Source organism: Daphnia carinata, chromosome 2, assembly GCF_022539665.2.
Source record: "Daphnia carinata strain CSIRO-1 chromosome 2, CSIRO_AGI_Dcar_HiC_V3, whole genome shotgun sequence".
Taxonomy (NCBI): Eukaryota; Metazoa; Arthropoda; class Branchiopoda; order Diplostraca; family Daphniidae; genus Daphnia; species Daphnia carinata.
In genome coordinates, this window is record NC_081332.1 from 5,291,645 (window position 1) to 5,307,134 (window position 15,490).

The 15,490-nt window shown below is 40.5% G+C and overlaps 5 protein-coding genes across 6 annotated transcripts in view; 3 read left to right on the forward strand and 2 right to left on the reverse strand.

The window, feature by feature from the left end:
- Positions 1 to 8,709, forward strand: part of LOC130686611 (hydroxyproline dehydrogenase-like) — a 95,773-nt gene extending 87,064 nt beyond the window's left edge. The window contains exons 2-9 of one of the 2 annotated variants that reach the window (XM_059497646.1): positions 6,564 to 6,806; positions 6,871 to 7,067; positions 7,131 to 7,248; positions 7,312 to 7,623; positions 7,686 to 7,861; positions 7,920 to 8,113; positions 8,179 to 8,352; positions 8,441 to 8,709. In XM_059497646.1, coding sequence (XP_059353629.1) covers positions 6,588 to 6,806; positions 6,871 to 7,067; positions 7,131 to 7,248; positions 7,312 to 7,623; positions 7,686 to 7,861; positions 7,920 to 8,113; positions 8,179 to 8,345 — 1,383 coding nt within the window. In that variant the 5' untranslated portion in view covers positions 6,564 to 6,587 and the 3' untranslated portion in view covers positions 8,346 to 8,352; positions 8,441 to 8,709. Of the gene's footprint in view, positions 1 to 6,471; positions 6,807 to 6,870; positions 7,068 to 7,130; positions 7,249 to 7,311; positions 7,624 to 7,685; positions 7,862 to 7,919; positions 8,114 to 8,178; positions 8,353 to 8,416 lie in introns of those variants that run through there. The other variant, XM_057509729.2, reaches the window with a different exon arrangement.
- Positions 76 to 6,451, forward strand: LOC130686593 (DNA replication ATP-dependent helicase/nuclease DNA2-like). The gene is made up of 9 exons (XM_057509711.2): positions 76 to 353; positions 417 to 690; positions 754 to 1,107; positions 1,184 to 1,567; positions 1,634 to 1,855; positions 1,928 to 2,167; positions 2,294 to 2,805; positions 2,865 to 3,062; positions 5,284 to 6,451. The coding sequence occupies exons 1-9, from the start codon at positions 199 to 201 to the stop codon at positions 6,056 to 6,058; spliced, it is 3,114 nt and encodes a 1,037-aa protein (XP_057365694.1). The 5' UTR covers positions 76 to 198; the 3' UTR covers positions 6,059 to 6,451.
- On the reverse strand, positions 3,102 to 4,309 carry LOC130686631 (cuticle protein 7-like). The gene is made up of 6 exons (XM_057509764.2): positions 4,182 to 4,309; positions 3,912 to 4,111; positions 3,704 to 3,852; positions 3,568 to 3,636; positions 3,434 to 3,481; positions 3,102 to 3,362 (listed from the first exon to the last, which is right to left on the reverse strand). Exons 1-6 carry the CDS (start codon positions 4,260 to 4,262, stop codon positions 3,241 to 3,243), a joined length of 669 nt encoding a protein of 222 aa, XP_057365747.1. The 5' UTR covers positions 4,263 to 4,309; the 3' UTR covers positions 3,102 to 3,240.
- A 549-nt stretch (positions 8,710 to 9,258) lies between the features above and the next one.
- LOC130686596 (peroxisomal multifunctional enzyme type 2-like) lies at positions 9,259 to 13,041 on the forward strand. The gene is made up of 16 exons (XM_057509714.2): positions 9,259 to 9,447; positions 9,657 to 9,791; positions 9,859 to 9,960; positions 10,174 to 10,369; positions 10,436 to 10,563; positions 10,645 to 10,761; positions 10,828 to 10,958; positions 11,030 to 11,107; positions 11,172 to 11,250; positions 11,321 to 11,484; positions 11,553 to 11,676; positions 11,738 to 11,910; positions 11,987 to 12,163; positions 12,225 to 12,540; positions 12,605 to 12,708; positions 12,770 to 13,041. Exons 1-16 carry the CDS (start codon positions 9,390 to 9,392, stop codon positions 12,884 to 12,886), a joined length of 2,199 nt encoding a protein of 732 aa, XP_057365697.1. The 5' UTR covers positions 9,259 to 9,389; the 3' UTR covers positions 12,887 to 13,041.
- Positions 13,042 to 13,615: 574 nt separating this feature from the next.
- LOC130686616 (intraflagellar transport protein 52 homolog) lies at positions 13,616 to 15,333 on the reverse strand. Its single transcript, XM_057509737.1, has 6 exons — positions 14,946 to 15,333; positions 14,637 to 14,880; positions 14,411 to 14,570; positions 14,233 to 14,347; positions 14,036 to 14,157; positions 13,616 to 13,965 (listed from the first exon to the last, which is right to left on the reverse strand). Exons 1-6 carry the CDS (start codon positions 15,331 to 15,333, stop codon positions 13,687 to 13,689), a joined length of 1,308 nt encoding a protein of 435 aa, XP_057365720.1. The 3' UTR covers positions 13,616 to 13,686.
- Positions 15,334 to 15,490: the final 157 nt, after the last annotated feature.

Sequence of the window (15,490 nt, forward strand, 5' to 3'; positions counted from 1 at the left end):
TAGATGTCGCCTTGGCGGTTTCCGGTTTCTTTGTATTTCATATTAGTGGCAATCCTGCTGTCAAAAAATTTAGGCGCGAATGGATTCACATCGAACAGATCTGTGTAAGGTTGAAAGCGAAACTTTGTTGCTTACGAGTAATTTGTCATTTCAGTATATTGCTTGTTATCCTTGTCTACACTTCACATTTAATTTATCATGAAGAAACCATTGAAAAAGGATGTCTACAGCCTTGGTAGACACAAAGTTATTGAGTGTGATAAAACTGAAAATGCCCAGGAAGTGAGACTTGTTGTTTCCCCTATTGACGAAACTCAGAGATGTAAGAAGATTTGCATTCTAAGAGACTTCTGGTAGTAAGAAATGTTATACATAATTTTAGTGTGATGGTACAGTTTATTTTTCCTTTCACATAGGCTAAACACATTTGTCAATATGGGGGATGTAATTCACATCCATGCTGATTGGTATGAATCCTTTGACGAAAATTTTGAAAGCTATGACTTAGCTATAATTGACTGTAGAAGTGGTCTAATTGTTGTCAAACCAGATCTGCTAATATCAGGAACCTCAGTTGTTTCCTCCCTCTTTTGTCAGCGTAAAGCTGTGCTCTCTGAGAGATTTCGTGGTATTGAGCCCACCAACCAGGTTATGTTAAATGGAACTCTGGTTCACCGCCTTTTACAAAAAGTATGTATTGGTTATCCTGAGTGCTTGTACAAACAGATAAATTTGTATGTGCAATTTTATTAGGCTTTAATTGGAAAATTCTACGACACTCCTTCTCTGAATCAAATCGCCGACGCGTTACTCAGTGATCCCGCAACGATTCATGATCTCTATGGAGCCAATATACTGAAATGTAATCTGAAAGAAAGTATTTCGGGTTATATCCCAATGGTCAAGACTTTTATTGATAAATACGTCGTCGATACAAGTCCATACCTTCCGCATGAAACTGATACGAAAAAGATAGCAAGCAAAAACGGAAAATATGGCAATCCTCCGACATTTTGGGATGGTCACATTGACACTGTCTGCGATGTAGAAGAAAATATGTGGTCACCATGGCTCGGCATCAAGGGGAAGGTCGATTTCACCGTGAAGGTTGTAAATCATTTATACTTTACGAATTTTGATTAAGAAGTTAGTCTATATTAATATCACGGAAAACATTACACAGGTGAATGATAAAAAGTTGGGTAAAGTTAAGATGCCTTTAGAGTTGAAGACTGGGCGGTCTTCTTTCTCAGCAGAACACAAAGGACAGGTTACCTTATATTCAATGATGATGAATCAACAGAATGGCATAAAGAAAGTTACAGATCCTAACAACCCAGGTGGCTTATTACTTTACCTCAAAGACGGTGCCATTCAGCATGTTCCTGCAGGACACAACGAAAAACAGGGTCTCGTTCAGCTGAGAAACGAAATGGTCAAATATTTAACCTCTCCTACCTCGATTTCGGAAAGCGGAGAAATATCCGAAGCTCCACTTCCCACGCGCATTGATCGCGTGAACCAGTGCAACTCCTGTCCGTTACGAGTTGAATGCACCATTTATCAGGTTAGATTTAAATTCCATTTTAACTTAAGCGGTAACCGAGGTTAAACAGTATAAGGTTTCCAAAAGATTGCTGAAGATAGCGCTAACGAAACACCGTCGTCAATGCCTTTACCGTTAGAGTCGGTTGATCATTTAACGTCTGCACACCAAAACTATTTTTTACACTGGTCAAAGATGCTGCGGCTCGAATTTGAAGAAACTCAGGCTCGATCTCGCTCAATAAGCGATATTTGGTGCATTGATCCGCTTGACAGAGAATCTCAAGGAAATTGTATCAGTTATTTACAGGTACTTCTACTGCTCGTTTATTAACCAACGTAACGTTCGTTAATTTGAGGAAAAAAAACATTTATTAAACAGGTCGAACATTGCCTAGCGTCCCAAAATCCGACATCTGAATTAAACCAATATTCAATCAAACTTGTTCCAGCTAATCGTAATTATCTGCCCACGCGCATTTCCTTGCAACGAGGTGACAGTGTAGTACTCAGCACAGATAAAGAGGTAGCTGTAGCTACTGGCTGTCTGATTGATATCAGTGCTAGTTCCGTTACCGTATCGACCGACAGGAATGTCCACAATTGGGATCGTAATTACGAGGTGAGAAGTTTCGTTTAAATTTAAATAAAGGCCTACTTTCAACAAATTTTTGGTTCTCGTACGTCCTTACGGCAAAGTTTTACATAATAAAAACCTACAAGCTAATTCATTTCGTTTTTTCCATAGGTACTTCATTTGGACAAAATGGAATATCAAGGCGGACAAACTCTTTTGTATGCTAATCTCAGCCGCTTGATGGCAAATAATGCAAATGCGGCCAAACTCAGAGAGTTGGTCATTGACCAAAGGCTTCCGGTTTTCAAAGCTGGATTGCCAAAATCGCTGCTTGAAGTGTTGTGGCCTGTTTTAAAGCCCTTGAATGCATTTCAGAGGAGGGCTGTCCTAAAAGCTCTAACCTGCGAAGACTATTGCCTCATAAATGGTCTACCAGGTACTGGAAAAACTTCTCTCATCGTGGCGTTGATACGACTGGCCGTCCTTCTTGGTCAGTCTGTACTCTTGACCAGCTACACCCATTCTGCTGTTGACAACGTCTTGCTCAAACTTGCCCAATTCAATGACGTCGAATTTCTTCGCATTGGACGGGAACACCGAACCCACCCTGCCATTTTGCCTTTTAGTGCAGAAGTTAAAACTCAAAATTGTCATACCGTAGAGGAACTAGAAACTGTTTACAAGTATATCTACTTCAGCTATATCTGAAATTAAAGTTTAATTTACTCCATATCTGGCATAGCGTACCTGTGATAGCAGCCACTTGCCTTAGTGTCGGACATCCGGCTCTGATTCGCCGCAAATTTGACTTGTGCATCGTCGACGAAGCTGCGCAAGCTTTACAATTGGCTGTTCTTGGACCCCTAACAGCTGCCAAAAAATTCGTTCTTGTTGGCGATCCACTTCAACTTCCACCAGTCGTCCAAAGCCGAACTGCCAAGTAAGGATTTATTTTTTTAATTCCTTTAAGAAAACAAAGTTTGAAAAGCGATGGTGTATTTTAATTTCAACCCGAAATTTTTCGTCAGAAATGTAAAGGATGGGATGGGAGGGATTTGATTAAATTCAAATTTTGTTTATGGTTGCGATGTTGTCTCTTCAAGAACCCGCGATGCTTTTTACCAAGACCGCACTACCACTGGTCCGTAAGGCGAAACATGAGGCGCATAGTGGTATGAAGAATAGGGGTAAGGCGCGTAGGCGTATCCGTACGGGTTGATCCCTAGTGGAGCTGTTGCAACTGCGTTTCAATAACAGTAAGATAAATAAGATAAGTCGTTCAAACAACATTAAAATTGAGTAGCGTTTTACCTGGAGCAACGTGGCCACCGGCAAACTGTACCACCGTTGGCTGCTCAACTGTTTGCGTTAAAGGGAAATGCTAAGTCACGATGCTTTATGCATGATTTATTTTATTTTTTTTTTCAAAATTAAAAGTGACTCACCTTTCACCGAAGCCGTGGGGGCAACAACATGAACAGGTGCAGTGGCTACTGGAACTGGTGCCGCAGCAACTACCAAAGGATTTGATCATCTAGTAGAATAATAAAACACAAATTTCTATTCAAAGATTTTACTTACCAGCAATGGGGACGTGGCTGATAGGCAATTTAGGTGCTTTTCCCACAAGAGGTAGAAGGGGTCCATTAGATGGCGCCAAAGAAGAGCGAAAGCCATTCTCATCCGCGACGTAGTTGTTAGTCACGATACTTCCATCCGGGTTTGCGTAACTGTAATTTTACAATCAGCTATGTTTCCCTTTCTTTGAAAATCAAATTAATTTCTGTACCTGTACGATCCACGGACGATACCGAAAGCATCCTTAGTCTCGCTTCGCACCTGGTTGGGATCTTGATGACCGAAAGCGTATTGGCCGAGCTCATTTTGCGCATGATATTGGCTTTGAAAGCCTACAGGAACAGCCCCATACTGTACATAGGTTGGGTTGGGGACAGCTTTCGCTGCAGCAAACACAAGAACAACGCAAATCTGCTAAGACAATGTGATTAGTTTGGAACTAGAAAATTTTTTTTAATTGCTTGTTAAATGAGAAACATACCACGAATTTCATCTTCGTAGAGGAGGCAAGTTGGGCGTATGGGATCTGATGTGGGACTGAGCGTAATACCATCCGTTTCATGCCCTTTTTTTATACCGGTGCGTTAGTTTTTCGATCTCGATCCTCCCTTTTCTTTAAAGAAAACAAAAAAATGAATCATCACAAAACAAATTGTAAGCGTTAAACTCCTCCTCTATATTTGGGCGCAACTGAAGGCAGAAGTTATTGTGCTACAGTTCTTTGCGCTCCGCTGAATCTTCAATTTTGTTGTTTACGCCTTTCTTGGTTTAACCTTGAATCTTCGTGCACATAGTCATTTCGTTTTATTGTTTGGGTTCCGGAATTGGAGATTAAGTATCGTGACGAATTTTTACATCCCATTTTTTTGTTGTTGTTCGTGAATTATGCGTAAATGGACGTTCATATCCACGTGAAAAGTAATAGTAACAATTTATTTTATGATATTTGTATGGCTGCCGCATGCAGTTATCCCCGAATTAATTGAGGCCGTTTACCGGCAGATGCGCAGTCCATTAAAGTCAGCGCGACAAACGAAACTATTAAACATTTATTAGCCATTATCTGGCGACGTCTTTGAAGTGAGTCACGGTCAAGATCCGCATTCGCACTTGCGTTGTTAGATACTCGTAAAAATTTTTGGCCAGTTGGTTTTTCCCCAGTTAAAAATATGTTTGTTTTCTACCATATTTCCGGGTCACGTAAAATAATTGTTCTACCCTTGAAATTCCAAAACTTTGTTTGAAACAATTTTCACGTTAGCTTAATCTTGTTCATTTCTTTTTTGCTCCGCAATAAATAAAGAGCGAAAAGTAAGACCCTATTTGGCAGTGAGGCCCTTGACCCTTGGAATTGCCTATGATCTCATGGGAGACGCCCAACGTCGTGATAAAGCTTTCTCACGAAAATATTTACGGATCTTCTCACAGTTCTCTCCACTGATTTTAACTTGCCCTTTTTTTTAAAGATTTCAATCATTTCCAAACTCTTGGTGTTAGGATGTTTCCGGATATTCATAGTAAATCGCCTTAAGGAATTATTCCGTGTTCACGACTTGGTCTAAATTTATCATTTTTTTTCACAGATCTTTGGGAATGGATGAATCACTGTTCGTGCGGCTGAGTCGAGTGACACCCACAGCCGCTGTAACCCTCAAGCTTCAATACCGGATGTGCGGCCCGGTCAATATTCTGGCCAATAAATTGACGTACGGAGGCGAGCTGGAGTGTGGCAATGAAGCCATCGAGCTGGCAACGCTCCAATTGCCTTCTCTTACTTCCATCGAACAGGAATATGCTGATCGACCATGGCTTCTCTCGGTCATTAAACCTGGATTACGTCATGCTGTTGTCTTCCTCGACACAAGCTTGTTGGGTGCTATCAAAGCCAATCATTCGGAAATCGAAAGTGATGAGAGCACCAAATCGCCAGTTAATCATTTGGAAGCCAAATTGGCTCTACTTATTGTTAAGGCGTTGCACGGCAGCGGCTTACCTTACGACCAAATGGGAATTATCGCACCTTACCAGTCGCAGGTGCAGCATTTGAAGAAGATGACGATTGACACACCCGAATTAGAGATCAACACAGTTGATCAGTACCAAGGTCGTGATAAAGAAGCCATTATTTACAGCTGTACTAAGAGTGAAAAAGATGGCGAATCAACTGTCGCGGAAGGCACGCAAACAATTTTGCATGACATAAGACGTTTGACTGTAGCCCTGACGCGAGCCAAGCACAAACTGATTGTCATCGGTGACAGTGAAACTCTTCAGCGGTATCCGCCTTTTGCGAAACTCCTAAACTCGCTGGAAGCGTCGCAGCGCTATCAACTGTGTCCCGGAAAGGATCAAATTTGAGTGCCTTAGCATGATCTCTTAGGTTCTTAGATTAATCTTGCCAAACTTGTGAAATAGCCATTTCGTTTTAGAATTTCCAGTTTTCGTTTTAAATGTTTTTGTATGATCGCTAATTTTCTTGCTCAAATTTTTGCATTTTGGAATTCTTTTTTTAGAATTTTAGTTTTTTTAAAAACTCCGCATCTCATTAGCTTTAGTTGAAAAATTTCTTGCCAATTTTCAAACTTTAAATCAGGACTCTGTATACACTTTTTTTTTTAGTAATTCCGTGGGGAGAATAAATTCAAATGAAATCGAAGTGGGTTTGTTTATAAAGCGATTTTGTATTTTTGTTCATGCAAGGACACGATTCGTCATCCATTGTATTTTAACTAAATGAAAGGATGCGAGGGATGTTTTCGATTTTTTTTTCTTGTTTGATAAGCGATACGCACCCTCAACGATTTAATTGTAGTCTTCCGAGTATGTGAGATAGGACTAAATCTTGTACAGAGTAAGATATTAGTTTGCTGTTACTCGTTGGAACAGAATGTCTATTATTGTTTCTCTCCTACGCCAGCCTCGGCTGATGCGCCAACACATTGCAACATGCAGGTCCAGCAGTTCACTGGTTAATAACCCAGAAAAAAAAATTTCATTCGCTGACCATCGTACTGCTTATGCCCATTTAAGCCGTGCCGAAATTCTGAGGGCTTGGATTGTGCTCAAATTGTGCTCGTTTGATTTCTTGCTGCAAAACAGTTTGAAGGTAAACATTAAAAAAAAATTCTGTTTCACTGATCTTTTCATTGTTTGTTTAATTTGTTTGATAGGTACTGGAGCATAGTCAGAGGGTGTTAGGGCGGGGATTGCTGGAAAAAATTCTTCGGCCAACTTTATACGATCAGTTTGTTGCTGGAGATGATCCACAATCGCTGAAAGAGACAGCCAACAAGTTAAAGAAAGTTGGTATAAAACTAATGATTCTTCCATCACTAGAAGAAGACGTTGGGCAGAAAAGTGACGAAAAGTAAGACTCTTTTGCTAATTTACACATCTTCGTTTTCTTATCATAGTTTCTCTGTTTATAAAGTCGGTACAATTCTAATGTGGATGTGACGCTACAGTTGGCTGAAATCGCGTATCAACATGGTGGTCCCTTATCGTGTCTTCAAACGAAAATCACTGCACTAATCAGCGCTGATTTGTTGGTAAAAACTTATACGCATTTATTCAGTTAAAGTCTTTTAAATAAAAATATTTCGCATTTAAAGCTCAAATTAGCCGAGCGCAACCGGGACAAGGAAGACCAGTTCCGCACGATATCTTCATGGGCCAATTATATGACCGGTGGATTGCTTGCTCCTGTGTCATACCTTGACAAAACAGAGAACATTGAATTAGAGAAGGGGCTAGAACGATTAAAAAGCGTAGGCGCTTTTGCATCAGGTCTTCAGCTTCGTTTACTCGTCGATGGAGAATTTACTTATTTGAACCAGGCCATCTCCATTGCTGCGTTATCCATGGCCGGTGCTTTTAACCAATCAAGACCCGTAGTATGGAACACGTATCAGTGCTACTTGAAGGTATAATAGACTTCCCTTGAATTTATTTGTGGAAACGTAAGAACAGATTTTTAATATTCCAGGACGCCCTCGAAAAAATTTGCAATGAGCTCGAAATCACCCAGCGAATGGGAGTCGGTTTTGGAGCTAAAATAGTAAGGGGTGCATACCTGGAACGCGAACGCCAACTAAGTGTGGAAGGAAATTATCCAGACCCTACAAATCCATCTTACGAAGCTACTTCTGACGTATACGATAAGTTCAGTTAAATAATTTCAAATTATAATTGTAGTACTAATAAACAAAAATAAAAACAGGGCGGTAGAGCACCTACTGGAACAAGTAGTTCGTTCTGGAGGTCAACGCTGTAATGTCATTGTGGCCAGTCATAACGAAACATCCGTATTAAAGGCCTTGAAAAAGATGGGATCATTGGGTATTTCGCCAAAGGACAACACTGTAGTTTTCGGCCAAATTTACGGCATGGCTTCGAATATTACTGTGAAATTAGGTAGTTTTCATTGAAAATGAAATATTGATTGAATCATCATTGTTGCATTGTCTTACAATTTATAGCTTCTGAAGGGTACATTGTTTATAACTCTGTACCTTATGGCTCGCTATTTGATGTCCTGCCTTACCTATCACGGCGAGCCACGGAGAACCGAGCTGTCCTCAAAGGCACTAGACGCGAACGGACATTACTGGCACGAGAGCTAAGAGCTCGCTTTCTCGGTTTTTGAATTCGCGGTCAGTATTTAGAGAACTATATTGTACTTCTTTCTTGGATTCACATAGTAATCGTAATAATTAGTGTTTGATTACATTATTCCCGAAGGTTTAATGTCAAAAAGGGAATCCATTTCAAAATGGGAACAATTCGTCTTGGAGGAATTTACGAGCACCATGAGATTTATGACGGACTCCGCGTAGTAACGCATTAGGTAACTGCCTTCGTATTGCAGCTCTATGTACTCTGAGTTCAAGGACCTCAGACAAAATTTAGTTTGACGTGCAGTTAGTTGACAATCTCACTATTTCTATCTCTTCTGGTCATGTTTGTAACTAGAAATAGTATCTAGAGGTTTAAAAAACAATGAAAGGTGATTAGGCCTTTCAGCTAAAAAAGTTACAACTTTGGAAAGCCATGGCCAATCTCCAAAAGTTTGGTTATTCCAGTTTGTCTACTCATGAGTTATTTATCCTTGAAACCCTCATGTCATAAAAAGAGAAACGCAAAATGTAATTGAGTATTATCGCTGTATAGCCGTCGTACCCGCTCGCAGAAAAAAAGCGCCACAGGTACGACAATAAAGTAATTGACGTATCTTTCCTTGAAGTCTAATCATAAAGCATACCAGGATTAGTAACAGGGTATCCTTTGCACGACAGAGATTGAGCTCCGCATGTTAGACTCCATAGATGGCATTGCGGCTGTTCAGTGCCAAATCGCCAGTACGCTCCGGGTACTTGGCACGTTCAATGTAACGCGTGCAAAACAGCTTGAGCTCTGCATGTTAAAGTCAAGAGATGGCGTTCAGTAAAGCGCCAGTACGTTCCGGTACGTTGACAAGTTTGCTCCGCTGTTTGCCACCTTGTGAGCTATTTACCAACTTGTGCACAATCAGCTGTCCCATGTTTTTCTATAATCTTAACAGTCAAGTGTACATGTTTTATGTCGATTCGTACTTTGATCGATCATCTAAGCAGCGAGCTACTAAACAAATCTACGAAAGGGAGCAACCTCCAGTCGTTCAAACTCAGTTGTTTGTCAACCCCAAACGAAGATGTCTTCTCAACTTAGATTCGACGGAAAAGTTGCAGTTGTAACCGGGGCTGGTGGTGGTAAGCAAAATCTGTTGAATTCATGAAATCTTTATCACTAATTTGAACTGTTGAACTTAATCACTTGGTTTGCAATCTTAAAACATGTTAGTAATTTTTATGTAATCAAACTTCTTTTATTAAATTTTAAATATTAAAAAAATTACATAGCTTGTCTTGATAAGTAAAAAAGAACCTGTTCAAACAAAAGCATGTCTTTATCATTCAAGGACTGGGAAGAGCATATGCCTTGTGGTTTGCTGACCGTGGTGCTGCAGTTGTGGTGAATGATTTAGGTGGTTCTGCAAGTGGTGAAGGTAGTGGAAGAGCAGCTGACATTGTTGTAAATGAGATAAAAGACAAAGGTTTGTTTTTGTGTTTCGTTCATTATTTCCTTGCATTCAATTTATTTACTACTTTTTACATACACAGGAGGCAAAGCTGTTGCTGATTATAACAGTGTTGAGGAAGGAGATAAGATAGTTAAGACTGCAATTGATAACTATGGAAGGATCGATATTCTTGTCAATAATGGTATGAAAATAGTAAACAAATGGTAACTATTGAAACCATTTCAATTCTGATGGTCTGACAGTTGTGTTCTAATGATTATGAGCATTGCCCATGAAAAACAAAATTTCTGGTAACTACCTTGTTGATTTCCCACATGTCTGTCACTCAATGAATGAAAACTTTAATGTTATACCTCATCTGCTTGCTAATGCTATACTAATTGTATTCCTTTAGCTGGCATCTTGCGTGATAAGTCAGTGGCAAATACGAGCGACAACGATTGGGATTTGATTCACCGTGTACATTTGCGTGGATCATTCCTCACTACCAGAGCAGCATGGCCGCATTTTCGCAAACAAAATTACGGCCGTGTTATTATGACTTCTTCCGTTGCCGGAATATACGGCAATTTCGGACAAAGCAATTACAGGTACCCAACCAAAATCTTTAATCATCCTCAGAAAGCCTGTTTAAATGTTGTTGTGTTACATTCCAGTGCTGCGAAACTAGGGCTCCTTGGGTTGAGCAATACGCTATCCATTGAAGGAAAGAAATACAATATCCATTGCAACACTATTGTCCCTATGGCTGGATCACGCCTGACCAAAGGGATTCTGCCCCCTGGTGAGTTAACATTTATTTATTTTTAAACATTTAATTTCTACTTTGCCGTGAGTACCTAATTTTTGTTTTGTTTTTTAAAAGACATGATGGAAGGTATGAGGCCGGATCTAGTTGCTCCCGTCGTGCTTTGGCTTTGCCATGATAGTTGCACCGACACGGGTTCCGTCATTGAAGCTGCAGCAGGATGGGTTGGAAAATGTGAGTTGATTTTTCCCTTGCCTAGAATTTAAGGGCCGTTTGTGATGCTGACTTACTACCTTCCAGATCGCTGGGAACGAACACGAGGAATGACTTTGCGTGAGAGCACTAATGATCCCATTCTGCCGGAAGCAGTGCGTGACAATTGGGAGCAGATTTGCAATTTTAACAACTCATTGCATCCTAAAGGAAGCGAAGTAAAATATTTATTCGGTTTAGTACTTACTAAAAATCTGAAATCTTTTTCCGATCGAAATTTACTGATTAGGCTTCCATGTTACTTGGTAAAGTTCTTCAAGATCTTATGGAAAAGGACGCTAACAGGGATGCAAAGCTGTCCCCGGTGGTATGAAACGATGTTTATGTAGTCATGTAATATTTCATCAATAAAAACACTATGGATTGTGTAGGAACAAGCACTGAACTGGCGCCCACCTCCAGTCAAGTGCCAAGTCACCCCAAGAGAAATCATCTTATATGCCTTGTCAGGTATATGATATCCATCACAAATGAGGATTCCAAATTTTAAAAAAATTATTTTTCTCGTAACCTTTACCAGTCGGAGCTTCTACTGGCGATAAAGATGGGCTTCGCTACCTATATGAAGGCGATGAAACTTTTGCACCTATTCCGACTTTCGGTGTACTTTTGGCTCAAGAAGCTCTCAGCCAGAGCAACATGATAACCGGTGGCATGCCTGGTTTCCAAGTTGATCTTTCCAAAGTAGACTTGATATTCATTATTGGGAAAAATTTGCATCGCCAGTATTCTTATTTTCATCAAATATTTAGGTACTCCACGGAGAACAATATATTGAAGTCCACAAAGATATTCCAACCAGTGGAACTTTGGAAGCCAGTCTGAAGGTTGTCGACATTTTGGACAAGAAATCGGGAGCTGTAATTGTCACAAACGGTAATTCTTTCATTGTTTCAGTAATTAGCGGCTACATAATTTTTATCTTCCTATTTTACAGTGGAAGTCGTGGACGAAACGGGGGATAAGGTTATCTCCGCCCAGTGGTCCATTTTCGTTGTCGGAGCTGGTGGCTTTGGTGGTAAACGCAATTCTGATCACATCGTTCCATCTGTTGATCCTCCCAAACGTAAACCCGATGCCTCTCTATCGTACAAGACATCAATTGATCAGGTTAGTAGTTTATGAAGATGCTTCCGTGTTTCATAATGCTCAGAAGGCTATAATATTATTTTTATTTTCATCGCAGGCTGCCTTGTATCGCCTCACTGGCGATCGCAATCCACTACATATCGACGCTTCGTTCGCCGCCATGGGGGGTTTTGATCGCCCTATCCTTCACGGACTTGCCTCTTACGGAATTTCTTGCCGTCTAGTTCTTCAACAGTATGCTGACAATAATCCAGCATTATTTAAATCCATGAAGGTAGCTGTTTACAGTCTACGCCATGTTGTTTCCACTGTCTTAACTAATCTTTTCGACTTAGGCCAGATTCTCCAGTCCAGTTCTTCCTGGTCAAACGCTCAATGTTGACATGTGGCGTGAAGGCAACCGCATCCATCTAGAGACTAAAGTTGCGGAAACAGGCAAATCCGTATTGACTGGTGCCTATATTGATTTGAAGTCCGTTGCGTCCGCCCCAGCACCGGCAGCCCCAACTGCGGCATCGACTGGGCTAATGAGCGAGGCTGTTTTCGCTGAAATGAAGCGACGCCTGGATGCTCAGCCAGAAGTGGGAGCTAAAATCAATGCAGTTTATCAGTGGATCATTCTTTCGAATAAAAAACCAGCAGGATCATGGGGTAATATATTTTTATGTTTTAAACGCTAGAGAAATTAACATTTTGTTATCCGGTTGCCACTTAGTCGTCGATTTGAAAGCCAAACCAGGTAATATCTACCAGGGAAAACCAAAAGGAAACAAGGCCGATTGCAGTCTTACTCTAGAAGATGCAGATATGGTCGCATTGGTAAGAAAGAAATTTGATAGTTGATCCCATGTTCCACTAACCGGCCCTTCGATGTGCTTAGGTGACCGGCAAGCTGAACGCACAGAAAGCTTACATGCAAGGCAAACTGAAAATTAAAGGAAACATCATGTTGACCCAAAAACTCCAAGGGCTGCTCAAAGAAAATTCCAAATTATGAGGAATTTGAGATTTCATGCACTAGCTATCTGTGCTGTTTCAGCTGGGAAATATTATTACGTTATTGGTAACAAATTCTAAATTTTTTTTAAACGTAATTGGGGTTATTAGGTATTTGTATTCGAAGAAGAAAAATATATCACATTGTTTAAATTGTTTATCATGGCCGACCGCGAGATATCTACTGCATAAAGGTAACTGATAATACCCTTTTTGATTAGGAAAAGGTAAATGAAACATTTTAGATAGGTAACTTAGAATTGAAGCAGTTGCCAAGTGGCTAAATTTGAAGTCGTCATATTGGCATTATCCCCCAAACAGTATTCGGTGCAGACCGGCTTGTAGGGAACGAGACTATAAAATCCTGGAGAAAGTTGAGAAAGTGCAGAGAAGCCGGTTTGATTTTGCAGTGCGAAATCTTAACTGGTTATGTAACAAGAACATCCTCTTGGCATCTTATTTATGCACATTGCGTTACTCCTGGATTCTGGCGCCCATGAAACGAAAAGGGAAAGCGTAGACGAAAACTTTATGAAGCAATCACGGAGAATGTGAAATCTAGGTCCCGCATATCTCAACCCCATTACCGCTCGGAATCACTAACAGAATAATTATGAGTCTCAAGTAAGTTGGCGCGTTGTTTTGCGATTTATCAAATTCAATTTCCCGCTTTTCTTTTTCTTTTGAGAAAGGTAATCGTACTGAAAAACCATCCCCGGTAAGTATCATATTTTGAAGACTCGTACAATCAAAATTTATTGATAAACAGTACATTTGGAATAATATCGGCAAAGGTACAAGTCAGATGGGAGTAGATTTTTTGAATTGAGAAATGCGTTCTACAACGTGATGGAGTATTTGTTTGGCGCGTTCTGTGTTATTATTGCCCACCAGTTTTAATTGCGGAATAATGTTGAGTATATGGCCGGCTTCGATGATGTAATACTCCAAATCGCTATCGTTGCAACGATTAGTCAGCTGAGCAAGTCGATTTTTTTCCGAACTAAATTCCGCATCCAAGTCGTATAATTCCAGTGGCGGCGCGTTTAAAGTACGGAAAAGTGGTGGGAAAACAGCAACCTTTTTTTAAAACCCAGAAATTAGTTAATTAGATATTTTTAATCACTACCTACAGGAAATGACAACGTACCTGTAAAGCAGGAAGGGGTGTTTCGAATTGCGGTGGAATCAATTTTAAGGGTTCGTGCTTAACACCGACTTGTTGATACGAATCTAAAATCTTAGGAACCAAATGCGTGTCCAAGTTGAACACTGGAAGGTATGTTGTTTTATTTTAGAACAGAGACAATCAAACAGAACGGCAAATTCAGTTAAATGAACTGTTACGTTTGGTCTGGAAAAGAGTTGTCCAATCTTGAGGCACTTCTTCAGATTCCGTTAAGCAAACACGGGGATGATGAGACAGTTGCATTACATTCGGCACTGTAGCGTACTCAGCAATCTAAATTATCAAGTTTCAGTTTCAGTCAAATGAAATCTTCCATTATTTCTTTTCATGTATTACGTCAAGATCACGGTCCAGGTCGGCAATGATAGCTTTACTATCCGTCAGGTAATCGACCAGGTCTTCGAGCCATCGTTTGTTATCCTCCTTGTCAATGTAACTGTCAGAAAAGATGTGAACTGAACCGATGACGGCGATTTTACCTCCGTTACCCTTTAGCCTAATTACAGATAATGTAAAATCGGTTACGTTGACCAATGGCAAAGCATTTAATGGGTTTACTTACCTCGGATTGGTGTAAGTGGCAGCGATGGGACGTTGTTGCGGAAGGCAACTGGTAGTCGTTGTTGCCATGACAACTGCTGGTTTTGCTACGTTTAACGTTGCTCCATATGGATATACAATTTTATTGGTGTTTGTAGTGGCTTCTGCGGTCGTCGACGTCGAATTTGCCATCCATGACTGAACCTCTTCAATGAAACATTCCTTAGGGTGGAAATATTTCTGGTATATTGTACTGATCACAGCATCTGCGTTAGAATGCCACACGTAAATGGTAAGACCCTCTTGAATTAATGCAAAGTTGTAGCTGTACCGTTATTGATCATGATGCCATACTCTTCGAGGAGAAAATTAATGTTTGTGTTGAACTGTTGTTCTCCTCCTTCGCCCAGTAATACCAATAGATTGCCACCGAGATCGATAAACTGTCTAAGTGCGTTGAATTCAGCTTCATTGTAGCGTTCTTGTGGCCCAGCTAAAATGGCCAGCCGAGAGGAACTCAGCGATTCGATGTTGAGCCGATCTTTCGTGTTCGCTAATCTCCAGCGATTTTTTAGCAACCGTTGTATTGACCTCAAACCGTCGTTGACACCGAATTGATTACTCTTTGAAGTGTCGAATAAAATCGTGCTGGAAACATCGCTGCGGGACGGAGAACTCACTGCTGACGGAGCAAACCCGCTAATCGGAACCGGAACCATCTTCACACGAATAACGCAGGTGACTAAACAAAAGACGTATAAATGTTAAGCCCATTGCCACCGTTGTTTGGAACTAGTCTCCATAGTAACGCTTCATTTGTTGCACCCTAGTAGAAGCACTTTGTAATCGATTCATACCGGCACTTCCGTAGTTATT

Coding starts and splice junctions, on each gene's coding strand:
- LOC130686593 (XM_057509711.2), top strand. CDS start 199: ATGAAGAAACCATTGAAAAAGGATGTCTACAGCCTTGGTAGACACAAA. Junction 2,806..2,864: donor GAACTAGAAACTGTTTACAA/GTATATCTACTT, acceptor TATCTGGCATAG/CGTACCTGTGATAGCAGCCA. Junction 3,063..5,283: donor GTCCAAAGCCGAACTGCCAA/GTAAGGATTTAT, acceptor TTTTTTTCACAG/ATCTTTGGGAATGGATGAAT.
- LOC130686631 (XM_057509764.2), bottom strand. CDS start 4,262: ATGAAACGGATGGTATTACGCTCAGTCCCACATCAGATCCCATACGCC. Junction 3,637..3,703: donor CAGCCACGTCCCCATTGCTG/GTAAGTAAAATC, acceptor ATCCTTTGGTAG/TTGCTGCGGCACCAGTTCCA. Junction 3,363..3,433: donor CGGTGGCCACGTTGCTCCAG/GTAAAACGCTAC, acceptor ATTGAAACGCAG/TTGCAACAGCTCCACTAGGG.
- LOC130686596 (XM_057509714.2), top strand. CDS start 9,390: ATGTCTTCTCAACTTAGATTCGACGGAAAAGTTGCAGTTGTAACCGGG. Junction 10,959..11,029: donor TGCATCCTAAAGGAAGCGAA/GTAAAATATTTA, acceptor TTTACTGATTAG/GCTTCCATGTTACTTGGTAA. Junction 11,251..11,320: donor CATCTTATATGCCTTGTCAG/GTATATGATATC, acceptor AACCTTTACCAG/TCGGAGCTTCTACTGGCGAT.
- LOC130686616 (XM_057509737.1), bottom strand. CDS start 15,333: ATGGTTCCGGTTCCGATTAGCGGGTTTGCTCCGTCAGCAGTGAGTTCT. Junction 14,348..14,410: donor ACCTGGACCGTGATCTTGAC/GTAATACATGAA, acceptor TTGATAATTTAG/ATTGCTGAGTACGCTACAGT. Junction 14,158..14,232: donor AACTCTTTTCCAGACCAAAC/GTAACAGTTCAT, acceptor CATACCTTCCAG/TGTTCAACTTGGACACGCAT.